Here is a 17,758-nt window from a genome sequence, read left to right on the forward strand (position 1 = left end):
ACACACGTCTTGCGGGTGCAGAGGTTTGTTGACGGCGTGACAAGGGGTGAGTGAGAGCACTGAGCTTAAATAGGAGGGAAGCCAATCAGGCAACGAGCCGCAGCTGGGGGCAACCGTGACAAGCAAAAGCAAAAAGCTGTGTTATTTACTGCACTTATGGTGCATTTAAAGATCAGCCGGAATTTCCTAAATCGAAATAAAAAGGTCTGACGTCTTATAATAACTAAAAAGGGCTAAGCTTGATAAACGCTAAGTGTATAATTATCACGAGCATGGGCAAGGAACAAAACAGTGACAGGGACCCTACAATTGGACAGACAAAAAAATTTCCCAGGGTTTTTCACAAGATGAAACGGAAGCCAGTTGGAGCGAAATAATATGATGGGATTCTCACAGTTGGTTTTGTAGGAGGAAACACCACGTCCATATTGTTAATAGTGAGAAATTAGCATTCTAGAATTGCCGGAAGTTCCGTTAAATTGATGAACTGGATTCATCTCCTTCAAAATGACACATTTAGAAATGCTTTGTAATTCCTCATGTTTCAGACCACAGTGAGAAGACGGTTTCATGGGAGGAACGAGGACACATGGGCGACCAGCTTGACCTCCTCCAAGCCGCAGTAGACGATCGGGCCGCCGGGTCCTCGAACGCAACTGAGCCCAAGCGTAGACGCAAGCGCTTCCTGTCTTACCCTCGCTACGTGGAGCTGATGGTGACGGCCGACGCCAAGATGGCGCGACACCACGGTCATAACCTGGAGCACTACATCCTAACAATCATGTCAGTAGTAAGTAAGATGTTTCTAAAAATTATTTTTTAGCAGTCTTTGTTCATTATTATCATATATTGTTCGAATTCTATTACCGGTTGTAGCGTTATCGATATGACACCGGGTTAAACCACCAAGTAGCTACCTGGACCACATGGGACAGCTTTCATTTATTTCTCCGGATGATGAAAACTGCAACAATATAATCAAGAACATTGACAACATGTGCCAATAAGTTTGCGAAAATAAAGTGCTTAATGTCACGGCAAGAATGGAATCAGGACCTAAATGCATAGCGTTAACCACAAGTTTATTGATAGAAAGAGGAAGGGCAGCGCCCGCGATTCGGTGCTCGCTGGACACGGGAATCAAGCTGCTAACACAATCGGATCGTGTTCCGAATACGGAAGTGGATCATCCGGAGAGGGAGATGGCGGTGTCAAGGACGGAAAAAAACGTTCGATAGCCGGGACAGGAGAGCCTAAATGTGGTCGGGATCAAAAATGGGTCGTAAGCCGGGGAGAGAGAGCAAACGTGGTTGGGGTCAAAAAAAGGGTCAAAGCCGGAAACAAACGGGGAGATCAGGAACGGACGGGTGGAAAATGGGTGCAAAAAGCGGGACCGACGGGAGTCAGAGTCAAAATGCTTACCTTGTAGAAACAGAGGTTCGCTGACGGACTGACAGGAGAGTAAAAGGACTGGGCTTAAAAAGGACAGGGAACCAATCAGATAGCCCAAAGCGATTGGCGCCAAACGAGCGGGATCAAGGGATCCCAGTTCGAATCCCGGTTGTCCGTGTTATTTGTTTTCCGTGGGTAAGACACTGTACCCCTAATACCCCCAATAAGCAGGTTAGCGTCTTACATGGATGCAATACAAGGCCGCTATTGGTAAATGTGAAGCACACTGTAAAAGCGCTTTGGGAAGTATTTGACTTGAAAAGCGCTATATAAATGAAGATCATTTCATTTCAAACTTTAGATCCCTCTTAAACATTACGCGATATACCATATTTCCACACCTTTAGGCGCACCAGATCGTAAGGTACACCCCCCAAAAATAGAAATTTTTGATATATTTTTCATATATAAGACGCTCAGGACTATAAGGCAAAATTAATTAATATAATCACCAATGAGGGCAGCACTAGGGGCAGTGGTTAGCGCATGTGCGGCACAGTTCTAAGGTCTTGGGAACCTCTTGTTTGGGTTCAAATCCAGCTACTGTGCGGAGTTTGTATGTTCTCCCCGTGCTTGCGTGGGTTTCCTCCGGGCACTCCGGTTTCCTCCTACATTTTAAAGACATGCATTTCAGGTGGATTGGCCGGTCCAAATTGTCCCTTGGTATGAATGAGGGAGCGAGTTGTCTGTCCCTGTGTGCCCTGCGATTGGCTGGCAACCAGTTCAGGGTGTCCCGTGCCCACTGCCCGATGATTGCTCGGATGGGCTCCAGCACCCCCGCGACCCTACTGAGGATAAGCGGTGCAGCTAATGAGATGAGATAATATTGCGCTGGCCTCACTAAACAGCTATTGAACGACGCCCCAAGTATCCAGACTTCTTTTCTGGAAAGGAAAAATAGTTTAAATTTTAAAGGTTTTTATTTTCAAATGTCAGCCATTTTGATTCTTTTTTACAGTGGAAAGGGAAGCTTTTATAATAACAGCATCGGTAGTTTGTATTGGTATCACTGACTACTTATGAATTGGTTATAGATCCAAAATATTCTGGCATCATAGATCCTTAAATGGTAAATGATCTGCATTCATATTGTGCTTTTCAAGTCTCTGAAGACATCCCAACTTGCTTTACAATGCGCTTCACATTCACCCATTCACACACAAACACACACACATACACACACACACACCTACACACACACACACACACACACACACACACACACACACACACACCTATAACGTTATTGAAAACATTTATCATTTTCTTCTTTTTCGCTAAATGCAAGCATAGTTTTCTGTTTTTGTCAAACGGTAACGGTAGTATTTTTCAGTAATTCAGCTGCTTCGTTACACAAGCCACATAAAATTTGATTTTCGGAACGCAAACGTCACATTTTTTAAGTAAATAGAGATTTAAAATGTTTCTTGTTAGCAAAACTTGGATTAGTCTAATAAACACGTAATAACAAAACTTAAATCAATTACACCTGTAAAATGATTTTAATTAATAAAGTGGAATAGAAATGACTTATTATCGTAAAACTTTATTATGACATTTTGTCGCTGTCCCACAAACAATGTGCAGCCCTTTGAAACTCATTGTGATTAAGGGCTATACAAATAAACTTGACTTGACTTATTTCAAAATTTTCTATGGCTAAAACTAGTGACTTTTTAGTTAAATATTAGCGTAATATTCATTTTTTTGCCAAATGGTTGCAAAGACCCCTTAACCGCCAGGGATATCGAGGCACCACTTCATGTGGTGTGTCTTTGGCAAGTACAGACTTTTTTTGAGGTAAAGGTTTGCCCCCCCCCACATGAAACAGATAGTTCTGGTTTCCATGGTTACCAGTAGCAGGAGAAGCCTCGTGATCTAACTCTGATTCAGCACCTTCATCATCTGGTAACCTTTGTTTTACGATATACAGCGTCATCCCCTCTCCTGAGATGAGCCGGACGTATGATTCACCAATCCAGCTGCCAAAAATTCCGGTTTTCGGAATGCATTTGTCAAATATTTTTAAGTAAGTCATGATTTGAAATCCCAAATCTGACCAAATCGAAAACGGCCAATGTCCCGTGTTACGGTGATAGGAAGATCGAGCAAAGACAGGCCTGGTCTCTGTTTACGTCCCCCCCTCAGGGTTAAGACGAGCTAAATGTTTATAGTGGACTAATGAGTTCCTGTCAGGAGGCTGCACTCGGCCTCAGGAGACCGCTTGCCGACCGTGACAGGGGTGCACCGATAGAGCGAGGGAAATGGAGGGGAAAACGAGCGAGAGAATGTTTGGCTGACCAACTGTTGAGCTTCATGTCGGCTGCTCCATTCATCTGCAGGAGGGAAAGAAATCGACTTTTAAGACCTCGATTATGAAATGCCAAAGTGGCCTCCATTGACCTGTTCTTTGTGTTTTTTGGCATTCTGAGCGGTTCAGGTTTTTGGAAGTTTGCATTTTTTTGTCTGTGCCTCGTCTTTGTTACAGGTAGCGGCGGTGTACAAGGACCCAAGCGTGGGAAACCTCATCAACATCGTGATTGTCAAACTGATCGTCGTCCACAATGAACAGGTAGGACATGGAGCAAAGGAGGGTGGACACAGGGACACTGCTTGTTTTCTTTCGTCCAGTTTCTTGTGACAGGGTCAAAGGACCGTTTAGTGTGACCACAGCCATCAATATGCAATCTTTTTCTATCTATCTATCTATCTATCTATCTATCTATCTATCTATCTATCTATCTATCTATCTATCTATCTATCTATCTATCTATCTATCTATCTATCTATCTATCTATCTATCTATCTATCTATCTATCTATCTATCTATCTATCTATCTATCTATCTATCTATCTATCTATCTATCTATCTATCTATCTATCTATCTATCTATCTATCTATCTATCTATCTATCTATCTATCTATCTATCTATCTATCTATCTATCTATCTATCTATCTATCTATCTATCTATCTATCTATCTATCTATCTATCTATCTATCTATCTATCTATCTATCTATCTATCTATCTATCTATCTATCTATCTATCTATCTATCTATCTATCTTTCTGTCTGTCTGTCCGTCCCTCCGTCTCTCTGTCTGTCTGTCTGTCTGTCTGTCAAGCATCGAGCAGTCTGTCTGTCTCTCTGTCCGTCGAGCGGTCTTTCTGTCTGTGTGTCAGTCATTTTTTTTTTTTTTTGTTCTACAATATTGTAACCTCTCACTACTTTGTATTTTACGGCCCTAATGTAACCCATGATTAAAAATATTCTGTGATCATGTATTATTATTTTGGTTTTGGCCTATTAAGCATGCCAATATGGCCTGCTTCAAATGAACTGCACTGTTTTGGCTGTGATCTGTTAGCCCCAGTTGATTATTGCTGAGAGTAAGGGGTTAGAGAGCGAATTTGTGTCTTTTTTCTGTTCTTTTCTGCCTAACATGACCATTACCGGTTGGCTGTGATCCTTTAACGGCTATTGCTAGCAGAACGCATGTTACAAATGTGGCTACTATGCAGATTTTTGCATATCACGAGGGGTTCTTGTCCCCATTGTTTGCGATATTTAAAGGTTTACACTATATCAACTTTATTACTGGCAGAAGTTGTTTTATTACACAATACAACATAAATAGGATACCAACCCATTGATGCCCTGTAAGCAACAGCTTGGTCACAACGGTACTGGAGATTCGAATGATTTCATTGAAACAGGAGGGCCCTTCAGTGAGTTTCAACGCTGCCACCACCTTGCACAACTTCTGCACGTGGCAGCAGAAGCAAAACGTCAAAGACGACAGCCACCCGTCCCACCACGACACCGCCCTCCTCATCACCAGGTAGTCCTAACTCAAAAATGTTGTTTACCTTTGAAATATTTGTACGTTTTTTAAAAAAAATGGTTATTTCCCCAGGGAAGATATCTGCCGTGCAAAAGACAAGTGTGACACCCTAGGTATGACTTTTCCCATTTTCTTCTCTCCCCAAATTAACTTTACAGACCGACCTCATAAACAGTGCAGTAATGCGTTTATGGTGAGATGGCTAATAAACATTAACCCCGAGTGAGGTTAATCTCTCTAAACATTTTAATAGTTGAGCAAACGTAATAGTTTTATGTCATATACAGCGTCTGTGTGCTTCCAGGACTGGCGGAATTGGGGACCATGTGCGACCAGTACCGCAGCTGTTCCATCAGCGAGGAAAACGGAATTAGCGCCTCCTTCACCATCGCTCACGAGCTGGGCCATGTGTAAGTTGGTAATGCTAACACGCAGTAAGCTAGTGCAAAGCTAGGCTCTTAAATACCTGATGGCAGCTCACGGTGGTAATTCTCTGAGTTATCCAAAGCTCTATAAAAAGTTCAAAATAGTAGTGGGCAATTATTTGAATTCATGTGAGTGATATTTTTTTAATTTCCTTGTCCTTATGTTGTCACAAACCTGGACAGGAAACATGAATGAGAACACAATCACGTAACGTTACTCACAGTTTATTGGGGAGAAGAGGAATGAGTGCACACTCGATCGGGGGATCGATGGTCGCAGAAGTAGATTGAAATCGGAACTAAGGAGTGGTCAAAATCAAACAGATTGGGCCGAAAATAAAACATGATCAAAACACAGGCAAAAACGGAGATTCACAGGACTTGGCATATCACAACTGAGTCCAGCACGAGTTTCGCAGACACTCTGACACCGGGGGACTCACAAGACAACATTTAAGTAGTCCAGCAGCAGTCTGTCAACGCGTTTCAGCTGGTGTCAATGGGCGGGACCCATTGGGCGCCGTGGCAACCGTGACAGAACCTGGCGCCACACGGCGGGGACCAATTGGGCGCCATGGCAATCGTGACATATCTAGGTTTCATATCAGGGGATGTTGTAATAGTTGTCTGGTCAGTGATAAAGAGCTGTACAAAAAATGTGATTTGACACATTTTTCGTTTTAAATATTATCAAATTGAAAATGTGCTAAATTGGGAAATCGGGGGTAGACATTCAGCACGGCGGTGCAGTGGTTAGAGCTTGTGCGGCACAGTTATGAGGTCGTGGGAACCTCCTGCGTGGGTTCAAATCTTACTGTGCAGAGTTTTTATGTTCTCCCTGTGCTTGCGTGGGTTTCCTCCGGGCACTCCGGTTTCCTTCCACATTCCAAAGACATGCATTTCAGGTGAATTGGCCGGTCAAAATTGTCCCTAGGTGTGACTGAGCGAGTGAGTTGTCTGTCCCCGTGTGCCCTGCGATTGGCTGGCAACTAGTTCAGGGTGTCCCCTGGCCACTGCCCGCTGATTGCTGGGATGGGCTACAGCACCCCCACGACCCTACTGAGGATAAGCGGTGCGGCTAATGAGATGAGATGAGATGGGGGTAGACATTAGAGTACACACTCAGGATACGGCAACCCTGCCTTACTTTTTGCATTATGGTGTACAGGTAAAGTTTTTTTTTCTGACCTTTGTTATGGCATATTTTCTATAAAACATCAAAAACAAATTATTTTGCATGCTCCAAACTTACATAATTCTAACTGTTCCTTCGTATGTAGTGTTACATCTCCAATATGCTATTGGTCGACATCATTCACACTGCTGGTGTGCTTTTGGTTTGTGTCACAGCATCATGAAAACGGGGATAAGCTGTTTCGGAGATAGAATTTGACTTTCTCTGTGTCGTTCCAAAGTCGAGTTCTTACATGCCAACTTAAGCACAGGTAAAGCTGAAATTCCATTAATTCAGCTATATATAGGGCACATTCTCAACTATAGTTTACTGTCAGTGTCACACCAACTACCCCGTTTTGGCAGTAGGTCGCTAAGAAACTCGAAGCTCGTTAAACTATGTACTGTATGTTCACCGTTGAGATAATCTTTGATGAAAACCCACTGATCAAACTGTAAATAAATAGAAACGCCAGCAAATCACTCAGAGCAATTTGATTGGGTGAGTGGTAGAGGTGGCGGATCTCTTGATACAGCGCAAGGAATTCCTTTCTCTCTCGCCCGGTGCGATCTGCGCCGAGGTATATATGGAGATATCCTTTTATGAAATTTTTACAAAATAATTTAGCTTCGACCTTGTTTTGAAACCATAATTTAGGACAAAAACGTTGGTCAAAATGATCTCCAACACTCTTGATTAACTGAGGGCGGGAAACAAATTTTAAGAGTTATATTTATATTGTCCTACGGGCACTACGGTTTCCTCCCACATTCCAACGACATGCATTTCAGGTGGATTGGCCGGTCCAAATTGTCGATAGGTGTGATTGAGCGAGCGAGTTGTCTGTCCCTTTGTGCCCTGCGATTGGCTGGCAACCAGTTCAGGGTGGTCCCTGCCCACTGCCCAATGATTGCTGGGATGGGCTTCAGCACCCCCGCGAGCCTACTGAGGATAAGCGGTGCAGCTAATGAGATGAGATGAGATATTTATATTGATTGATTGATTGATTGACTGATTGATGCTGCTAGCATTTGACTGTCGGAAGAGCTGTGTGGCTTCACCTAACAAAAGTTAGCTTTGAATCCAGGCCAGAAACCTTAAAGTAGGCTGCATGATTAACTAAAATGTAACCGATATTGCGATTTGACGTAGTGCGATTGTGCAATCTCAAGACACTGCATTTTTTTCAAGGATTTACAGTTTAATGATTGTGCCGCCTTAGTTATTTGATTGATGGAGTGTTTGGCCAAACAGAATTGTCATAGTTCCTATTTTAACGGTGTCGGCCAATCAGAGGAAAGTTTTAATGGCACTTGCTAATAAAGGCTTGGCAGCCACACACACTACCACACACTGTGGCCTGATGTATGCTATCAGTGAACTTACTGGCCATTAAAACAATCTACGAAACAACGCGACAACTAAAAGCTTTGGCGGTTTGTTAGATTAAAAATAAATTCATGAATTAAATCGGACTCTGAAGAAAGTCAAAGACCACAAAAAAATGCTGATCACCAGCCGTGCTTGGTGTATTGTTATGGCATCCAGGAATGGACTGAGGTGGAATCGTGATAAATAGCAATCAAGTGGCTGCAGGTCCAACCTACTGCTACGGCTAAATTACCATAATAAGGTACCCCTGCGGAGTCTGTATCCCACCAGCGCTAGATCCATTACCCATGGAACGGATGACATGGAGCGACAACTTTTGGAAAACCGATATAATCAGTACACTTGCATTTTAATCATTGCGGAGACCTTAATGAAAGTCAGAGTTACCCAATGCTAGCGTGCAGCTAGATAGACGCTCTCGAAATAGCTTTTGTATAATGACAATCAAGATCCCATATTTGACTGGAACTCCGTATTTTTTTGATTTGTCGATTTATAGTTGTTATTTGGTTACTGTCGTATATTCTTAGTCGGTAATTATGTCATTTCGAAGTCAGTTTGAACGTTGTACCGGCTAGTTACTTAACATCGATTGAGGAATCGAAAAGTAAACAATGGTCAGCAGACAGCAACCTAGAAGAGGGCGCTGTTTACCCAAGGTTAAAACAAGTCATTGTGACTGAGTACTCAAAAAGACAAAACTTGCACAGAAAATGTTGCAATACTGGTCCTTTTTAAAAACGTGCAGCCTAACTATTTTTTTTCAATATAATTATCTTTGTGATTATTCTTATTCGTAAGGAATGTTCTTTCTTCCAAGTGTTGCCAGATGTGTGAAGCGGAAAATACTGTACGCTTGTGTTGATCGTCAATATGTAAAAGGTTAGGTCGAAAACAATTCTCTCATAGATCCAAGAATCCCGTTTTTTAAGAAAGGGAGTTCTATAGAATCTGCAGTCATTTCTGTTTATCCTAACGATGGGACAGCTGTTGGGTCAGTTAGCGTGAGCCAGTTGGCGCCGTCTTCTCGGTGCATTTAATCGGCGTATTCACAGAAGAGGCTTTTACCGGGCTTGGGAACGCCAGTGTCAGGTAGTGGGAGCCACTCAAGTGCATTGCATAGGATTAGGGACCCAATTTGCCTTAATGGATTGGAAGCCATTCTCATATGTCTCGGAGGACCTCCGGGGCTGATAGTCGATCTTAATCACGTTTGGGGTTAAACAAACGTCGTGCAGTGGAAATACCCAAAATGGACTCAAGTCAATCAAATAGAATATATGGCTTTGGGCTACGTTGGATCAATAGAAGATTAGGATGGATGGAAAAAGACAATTAGGGAAATGGTTAGTTTTTTGTTTTTGTCAATCCTTGTTTATCAGATTATTTCTGCATTAAACTGGTCCATGACATTTACTCTAAATGATAGCCACTACTGTAATAAATTCATCCACCAATAAAGAATTTATTTGAAGCAGATAATGGATGGATGGATGGATGGATGGATGTTTCTCTTAAATCAGTTATATTTTATATATCCCCCTTTGTTATCCATTTAGATTATTTCAGGACATGTTTATATTGTTAACATGTTTGTATAAAATAATAAATAATCTTTAATCTTTGCAAAAAAATATTGCAGATGGGGCAGTTTATAGATATTCATTCTCCTTTATTTACTTATTCAATGTTATCTTTTTACGTTATTTTTTATTTTTTTCTAACAACTTTGAAAATTATTAAATAACCTGGCACCTAAGATGAAAAACAAGGAATAAATTATCTCTTTTTAACCATCTTTATCTTTTCATTGAATTCATTAGAAAACAGTTCTGTTAGATTTAATTATCTTCTATAAAAATAAAATAAAATTGTATACATCCTGGCATCTATGTAAGATTTACTTATTTTACTAAAAAAAACAAGTTAACACTTTAATTTTTATTCTATCCCGTCAAAGTATTTATATATAGATAATTTTCTTTGTTTTTATTTGATGCAATTATTTTTTGATCATTATTGAAAAAAATCATAACATCCCGTTTAAGGCTGATTTATCTTATATTACGAAAAAAAAAACAAGTTGAAAGGCTTCTTTGTATCCTTTTTGCTTATTTTCTATGCATGTATTTATTTTCATTTATTATTGATTTTCTATTTTTCTCCAAAGATTAAAAAAACATTATACAACATGGCGTGTAAGTTCGGATTTTTTTAATAAACTTCTTGAAAAACAAGTTCAAAATATTCTTTCTCATTTACATTTTTGATACATGTTTACTTAGTGCTATTTTTATGTATATATAATTCATTTATATTCTACCAAGATTAATAAAACTATATAACAAGATATTTGAATATATATTGTTAGATTGTAATAAGAAAGCAATTTACAACGATAGTAAATTAGTAAAAAAATCACTTAAAGTAGTAATAATATACTGCTAATCGGGTATTATTTACTTTTAATGTGCATAAATCACAAGTTTCACAGCGATTTGCTTGGTTTTTGATGCTTTGCTAGTATTCGTTGTCACTGTAATACAAAACCATGATTTGGTAGATAAATGAATAAATACATGACGATACTGCCATCACATCAAGATATCAAGTTTGCGCCACCCGTCAACAGCCATCGCTGTCGCAATCTGTGCTTCCAAGCCGGATTGAGTCTTTTTGAATAGGCTTTTAATATTCCTTAACTTAGATACAGGTATAAACATGTTAACATATCATTGAATTCAAACTCTCAGTATTGTCATACCGGCATTCATAAACTTACAGACATTCCAGCTAACTTTCGTGGGCATTTCAGGCGTATACTTGCGCTAATGACACAGTGATACCTCCGACTGGTGCATCCCCCCCAAGGGGGGCACGGAATTGACTGATTTACGGCCTCATTACACTAACAGCCTCTTATCTCTTTGAGGCCTTCAAGACTCTGCATGCTTAATCGAGCTGTAAATCCATGCGAAGTAAATCAACACACATCGGGTGACCATGTTAAAAGTTTGTGTGTGTGGACTGGTTTTGTTAGCTTCTCAGAATAGAATAGAATAGAATAGAATAATCTTTGATTTTGTTAGACGTTCCACTCCAGGCCCTGCGACCCTACTGAGAATAAGCGGTGCAGATAATAGATGGATGGATGGGTTGCACTCCAGGATGAACATGTAATAAAAAACGGAATGACAAAAATTAAAATCTAAAAGAATGTTAAGATTGATAGGCAATATTTACAAGGTTTGGTCTAAGTTGTAAATGTGTCGGAAATACTGCGATGAAAAATGGTGCGATAACAGCGCAAAAATAAGAATAAAAAATATCTTTTTTTTTATACACAGGGAAGATATTTTTCAGAGGCCTCTGTAGTTGTTTAAGGATGTGGTTGCTCTGGGGAAAAATTCTGTCTTTGTAGCGTCTGCCAGAGGGCAGCTGTTCAAAGAGGTAGTTGGTCGGTTTTGCTGTGTTAGCACGAGCCGCAAATGTCCTCCAGACTTGAAAACCGATGAGCAACCGATAATTTTATGGGCTGTATTGATATCTGTATGTAAGGGGCCGGTCACACAGCCGTTTGCGGCTGAATCACGGCTAAAATTTTGCGTTTGGCCAACCCACTGTTCATCGGTGGTATGCCCGCAAAACAGACGCCGGCGACTGTTCCGCTTCCTCATCGCGTCATTTCCGCGTCATTTTCTCGTGTGGACCACGGGTATAAAAGCTCCCGAGCCGGTGTTGTGCCCAAATCTTTTGTTTTGATTAGGATAATCGTTCGAGCAAGTTTAGGTTATAGTAAGGAGCTAGCTATGCTCTATAATCCAGCTAGCACTTGAATAATTCAGCGATGGTGTGAACGTTGTCAGAATCTGCCAAAAGAATCATTTTTGTGTGCTCAACATAATTCGGTGGCAAAAACCCAATTGTTTGCAGAGTTTTAGGCCAACTTTTCAGGGCCAGAGGCGGCCTGCCAAAGCATGCATCAGGTCTGTGCACTCGTGCGAGTGCCTGTGTGCTCACTGACATTGCAGCCAGCGCTGACCCACATCCTGTTGTAAACATCTCTAGATATCGTACAGCTGTGTGTAAATACACACAGAACTACAACACACAGATTTGTTTTTATATCCTTGTTAAGACATTCCATTGACATAATGCATTTCCTAGCCTCTTACCCTAATATTAACTATCAAAACTGATGGCCTAACCCTCACCCACCCTTAACCCGAACCCTAACTCATATTTTAATTAGAAAACCCAGTTTTAACCCTAAAAAAACAATTCTATCCATCTTAAGATTCCCAAAATGTATTAGTATGGACTATTTCTCTTTACTATGCATTTAATGGTTTTCCCACCCCGTTACCCTCGTTTTACCCATCAAAACCGATACCTTCACCCTTAGTCCAACCAAAGCCAAACTGTATCTCGAATCTTCAATCTAAAACCATTGTTTCACCCTAAAAATAGAGTCTAACCATTGTACGGCCATTGGAATGTCCCAGTATTAACCATTGGTCCCCACAATGATAGTGAAAATCCTGAAAATGGCTCTTACAAGGTAACAGATAGAAGTACACACACAAATAGTTTTGTTTTTCAATCCTAGCTGAGACCTTCCATTCACATAATGCATTACCCTAACCTTACCCCTCAAAACTTATTGCCTAAAACTCAACATTAGCCTAACCACAACAAAAGTCTTCCACAGATTTTCAATTTAAAATGTTTTAACTCTAAAGTGTCCAACCTTATTAGGACTATTGGAACGTCCTAGTATAGACCATGGGACCCTGCCAAGGTATAAAAAATCCTGAAAATGTCTCTTAGAATGTTATATATATGAGTACACACACATTGTTTTGTTTTTTTATCCTAGTTGAGATATTCTAACGACCTAATTTTTCTATCCCCTAACCCTCACACTTAGCTCTAACCCTAACTCATATATTAACTCTAAAACCCTTAAAAGGAGTCGAAACCATATTAGGACCACCGAAATGTCCTGTTTTGGACTTTTTGTCCCTATGGTGATAGTAAATATCCCCAAAATGGCTTAGAGAAGGTAATAAACTCGAGTACACTCACATGTGCATGCAAGAAAGAAGTGCAGTCCATTGAGGATTCTGCAAATCATCAAGAAAGTAGACATAGTGATCTCGCCAATAGCAGGATAAACTCATTAATGTGCAGACGCACGGCGGCGCCCTTTGTTTTATGCACGTTGTCTCTGGCTTCGTGTTTATTAGCAGCCAGGAACGTGACCTGTCTTTCTTTTACACTCTGTCATTAGAGGCATGTGTTTTATTTTACGTGTCAAAGGTCCCGGAGTCAAAACCTTGCTCATATTTGCACCATTATAGGTTATACCAGATAAGCTCAGATAAGTGGATCCACGGAAAGAAAACTGATAATTATTAATATTGATATATTATAATGTGTATAATCTGCATATTGTTCCCGTTTTTCTCACAGGTTCAACATGCCCCACGACGATAACCCTAAGTGTCGAGAGGCTGGCATGAAGCACCAATATCATGTCATGGCTCCCACCCTCAATCATGACACCAACCCTTGGTCGTGGTCCAAATGCAGCCGCAAGTACATCACCGAGTTTCTCGAGTACGTACACTTTTAAATTACCAATCAACCTCATTGCCTAGACTATATGCTAACAGTTAATTTGATAAAAAAATGTAAGAAACAACTCGACTCATTAGCAGCAACTAGCTAGTCCACGGCTAAGACTATTGGATGATCTTACTGCAAAGACTTTAGAGACTAATGCTATCTGTCAACCCAAGGCACATATTTAACTTGCAAACAATTTGTTTTGTCTTGAGCAACTAGCTTATCTTAATGCTAACGTCTGACACATTCAGTTTCACTTAATTCTGAAAGGTGTGGGCGTAAAATGGTACTACCTGGTCTTTTGCTTGTACAATCTGAAAGTTTGGAGTTCTAACTCTAAAATGTAGTCACTACCGTGACTATAATACAATAACCTCTAAGAGGGGTCAACTATGAAAACAAACCACGCATATTGTGACTCGACAGCATAAAAAGGTGTAAATTCAAAAGAAATAGGGCCTTCTGTAGTACCTAGCCATAAACATTTGACTCTCTGCCTAGAAGTTGAAATAAACTAAAAAATACTTATTGTCAGAACCCGAACAGGAGGAGGACCCAGATGCGTAACGTTTTCACACAAGCTTTATTTTACGGGAATGGGGCAGCCATTCGCGTGAACACTAACGCCAGTGATTCGGTGATCGCTGGCCGGAAGAAGTAAGACAGAAGTCCGGCGTGGAAAAACGGGAAGCCAGAGGCTGACAAGATCGATACAAGATACATGAGCAGATACCGGACAGACGGGGTCGATAACCGGACAAGGCGGGACCGACAGGATTGATACCAGATACTGGAGAATGGAGTCAGATATCAGACAGGACAAGACTGACGGGATGGATACCGGATATTGGAGACTGGAGTCAGATATCAGACAGGACGAGACAGACGGGATCGATACCGGAAACTGGAGACTGGCGCAACCTATCAGGATGAGACAGGCGAGATCAATACCGGATACCGGAGATTGTAGCAAGATATCAGACAGGAGGAGACAGACGGGTTCGATACCAGACACTGGAGACTGGAGTAAGCTATCAGAGGACGAGAAAGACGGGATTGATACCCAATACTCGAGACTGGAATCAGATATCAGACAGGACGAGATGGACGGGATCGATACCAGACACTGGAGACTGGAGTCAGATGTCAAACAGGATGGGATAGACGGGATCGATACCGGACAGAGTCAAAATTCATGTCTTGTGTGTGCAGAGGTTCGTTGATGGACTGACAAAGAGTGAGTGAGAGCACCGAGCTTAAAAACGAGGGAAGCCAATCAGGCAACGAGCCACAGCTGGCGCCAAACGGGCGGGGCCAAGTGAGGGCAATGGGCAACCGTGACACTAATTTGATCAAATCTGACACAAAAGTATCAGCTAATAATAATGCTAATATTTTAATATTCATCACTTGTCCAGTTTTCTTATAGATAATAGCATCCTTCGCTAACAGGGACTGCTGGATGCAACAAAGTAAAAAACTTTTTCTATTTTTTTTTAAATATGTTTCTAAATTTAAAACCAAACAACAACCATTTCAAATTAATTTATTATCCTAAAATAATCCAGATGAATATTACGTTTCCTCATTTGACCACATTTTAAACTTTTGTTATAGTAGCAAAAATTGTTCCCAAGATTTACAGAATTTTCAGATACAGCAGATATCATTTTTGCTCGTTTAAAGTATTATTTTTCCTAATAATCTAAAAGACATATACTTCTTCCCATTTAAGTATTTGTATTTTTCAAACATGTTCTATCTCATTTAATTTTCGAATGTAATTGCAATAATCTAATAACATTACTTTGAAATTATGTTATTGTCTTTAAAAATCCATATTCATCGTTTAGAATATCATTTTTGATTATTTTTCCAATAGGGAAAAACAATCCTATATATTATATGTTACATATATAGCGAGTTTCAAATATGATTTTAGTTATTTCAGGAAGAAAACAAGTAAAAATATGAAAAATTAAGTATTCTGGCGATGATGCAAATTTTGTTTAATGTACTGTCAAGACCAGAACGGAAACAGGACCCACTGGCGTAACGTTCCTCACAAGTTTTATTAGAAGAAAGGGAGGGGGTTGCGCCCACGATCCGGGGATTACTGTACGCGGGAAGCAGGTCGCTCCGAACGGGGAAGTGGGACTTCCGTTGCGAGCGATGGCGGTGTCGGAGAGTAGACATTGTCGATATCAAAAACAGATCGTTATTCGGGACGGGAGAACAGTCATGGTCGAGATCAAAACTGGTCGTAATTTGGGAAGGGAGAGCTGACGTGGTCGAGATCAAAACAGATCGTAGCGGGAGACCAACGGGAGCAAAAAAACAGGACAGGCGAAAAAGGGCTTGCCGTGTAAAAACAGATTCGCAGACGGACTGACAAAAGGGGGCTGACAGGACAGAGTTTAAATACTGACAGGGAGCCAATCTGTCAACAAGCTGCAGCTGGCGCCACAGGGGCGGGGCCAATTGGGCGCCATGGCAACCGTGACATGTACATTATTCTTTTAATTAGCAGTTTTGATTTTTTGAGTTTTTAACAATTTTAATATGTAGAAATCAAATAAACTCCCACCCCAAGAAACGTAAATCAAAAACAAGAGCATTTCAACATTTGACTGTTTGTGTGAAAAGAAAAGGGAATTTCACCCAACTAGGACATTTGGTGCAATGCACTAATCTATATCGCCTCAGTGTATAATCATTTTAAGATATGATTAAAAACACATTGTTTTAAATTAAACAGTAGTGTCATTTTACGCAATAAACTGCTAGTCATTATGCAATATGAATCTTTGTAAAGTGTTCTGGGCAAAGTGTTCTCATTTGGTTGAGCATCCCATTCGGTTGCGGTTTAGTAATAACATTCCAGCATTAGACGAGTCTTCATGAATCTCTTAGGATATCTGACAAGCTCCCATACGTCTTTTAACTCGCACTTGTGTGGCGACAGCTCGAGTGCTCACTGTAGAGAAATCCCCTCGAGAGCACTTTTTGAAGTCGCTCTCAAGCTCACAATGACGAGTATTGATTCAGACTTCTCCTGTGGGTCCACCTGGTTCGAGTACGTCCGTGTTTTGACTGCAGGATCTCACCCCGAATTCAATCCGCACCCCCCAAAAGACCTCACAAACGTCCTCTTTTGACATCACGGTTGCTGGAGATGGGGAAAAAAAAAACAATGCTGCCAATGTCATTTGGAGTCCAAGTGGACATAAAGAAACCATTCATCCTGATTCTGGCTGCATGCCGATTGATTAGAATCCAATTTTGAATGTAAAACTATTACAGAGGTTGTTAGTGACAAATCGTGCAGTAATGGAAAATGTAAAGACATGTTATCATTAAAAATACACATTTATTGTATTGTCAGGGTTCCCGCGGATCATTGATAAGTCTCAAAAGCAATTGAATTCTCGATTGTAAAAATAAAGCCTTGATTAGCATTAAACTGTCGAAATCCCAGTTGTCAGTTTTTTGAAAAGGTAATCATATTACAGATGCTGCCCTACTTACAAACGAGACTATCGTTTGTAAGTTGAATTTGTTCGTAAGTTGCTTCAGTGCTATATTTTGTATGTTTAGAAAAATGTTTATAAACGAAGTTAAGTTTAATTTACTTTTGGAAGATGCGTAAAAAGTGGCCCAAAAAAGCGTTCTGACCATTTTCTCAACCGCATCAAGCTTCCATATTCCACTTTAATTTCAAAAGAAACGGCTCGCCTCTTCTTTACACTTTACACCAACCATATTGAATGGATGCATGAGATATTAAACAATAAAATTGTCAAAGTTCTTGGAGATACAGTACAGTAAATTTACACAC

The 17,758-nt window shown here is 40.5% G+C and overlaps 1 protein-coding gene across 1 annotated transcript in view; it reads left to right on the forward strand.

The window, feature by feature from the left end:
• Positions 1-17,758, forward strand: part of LOC148362805 (A disintegrin and metalloproteinase with thrombospondin motifs 20) — a 164,641-nt gene that overhangs the window by 39,407 nt on the left and 107,476 nt on the right. The window contains exons 4-9 of the mRNA XM_088340373.1: positions 549-790; positions 3,941-4,024; positions 5,171-5,295; positions 5,371-5,411; positions 5,603-5,708; positions 13,765-13,911. Of these exons, the coding sequence (XP_088196499.1) occupies positions 549-790; positions 3,941-4,024; positions 5,171-5,295; positions 5,371-5,411; positions 5,603-5,708; positions 13,765-13,911 (745 nt within the window). The remainder of the gene's footprint in view (positions 1-548; positions 791-3,940; positions 4,025-5,170; positions 5,296-5,370; positions 5,412-5,602; positions 5,709-13,764; positions 13,912-17,758) is intronic.

The sequence above is a fragment of the Urocampus carinirostris genome, chromosome 7 (genome assembly GCF_059441175.1).
Source record: "Urocampus carinirostris isolate Australia breed hairy pipefish chromosome 7, RoL_Ucar_1.0, whole genome shotgun sequence".
Lineage (NCBI taxonomy): Eukaryota > Metazoa > Chordata > Actinopteri > Syngnathiformes > Syngnathidae > Urocampus > Urocampus carinirostris.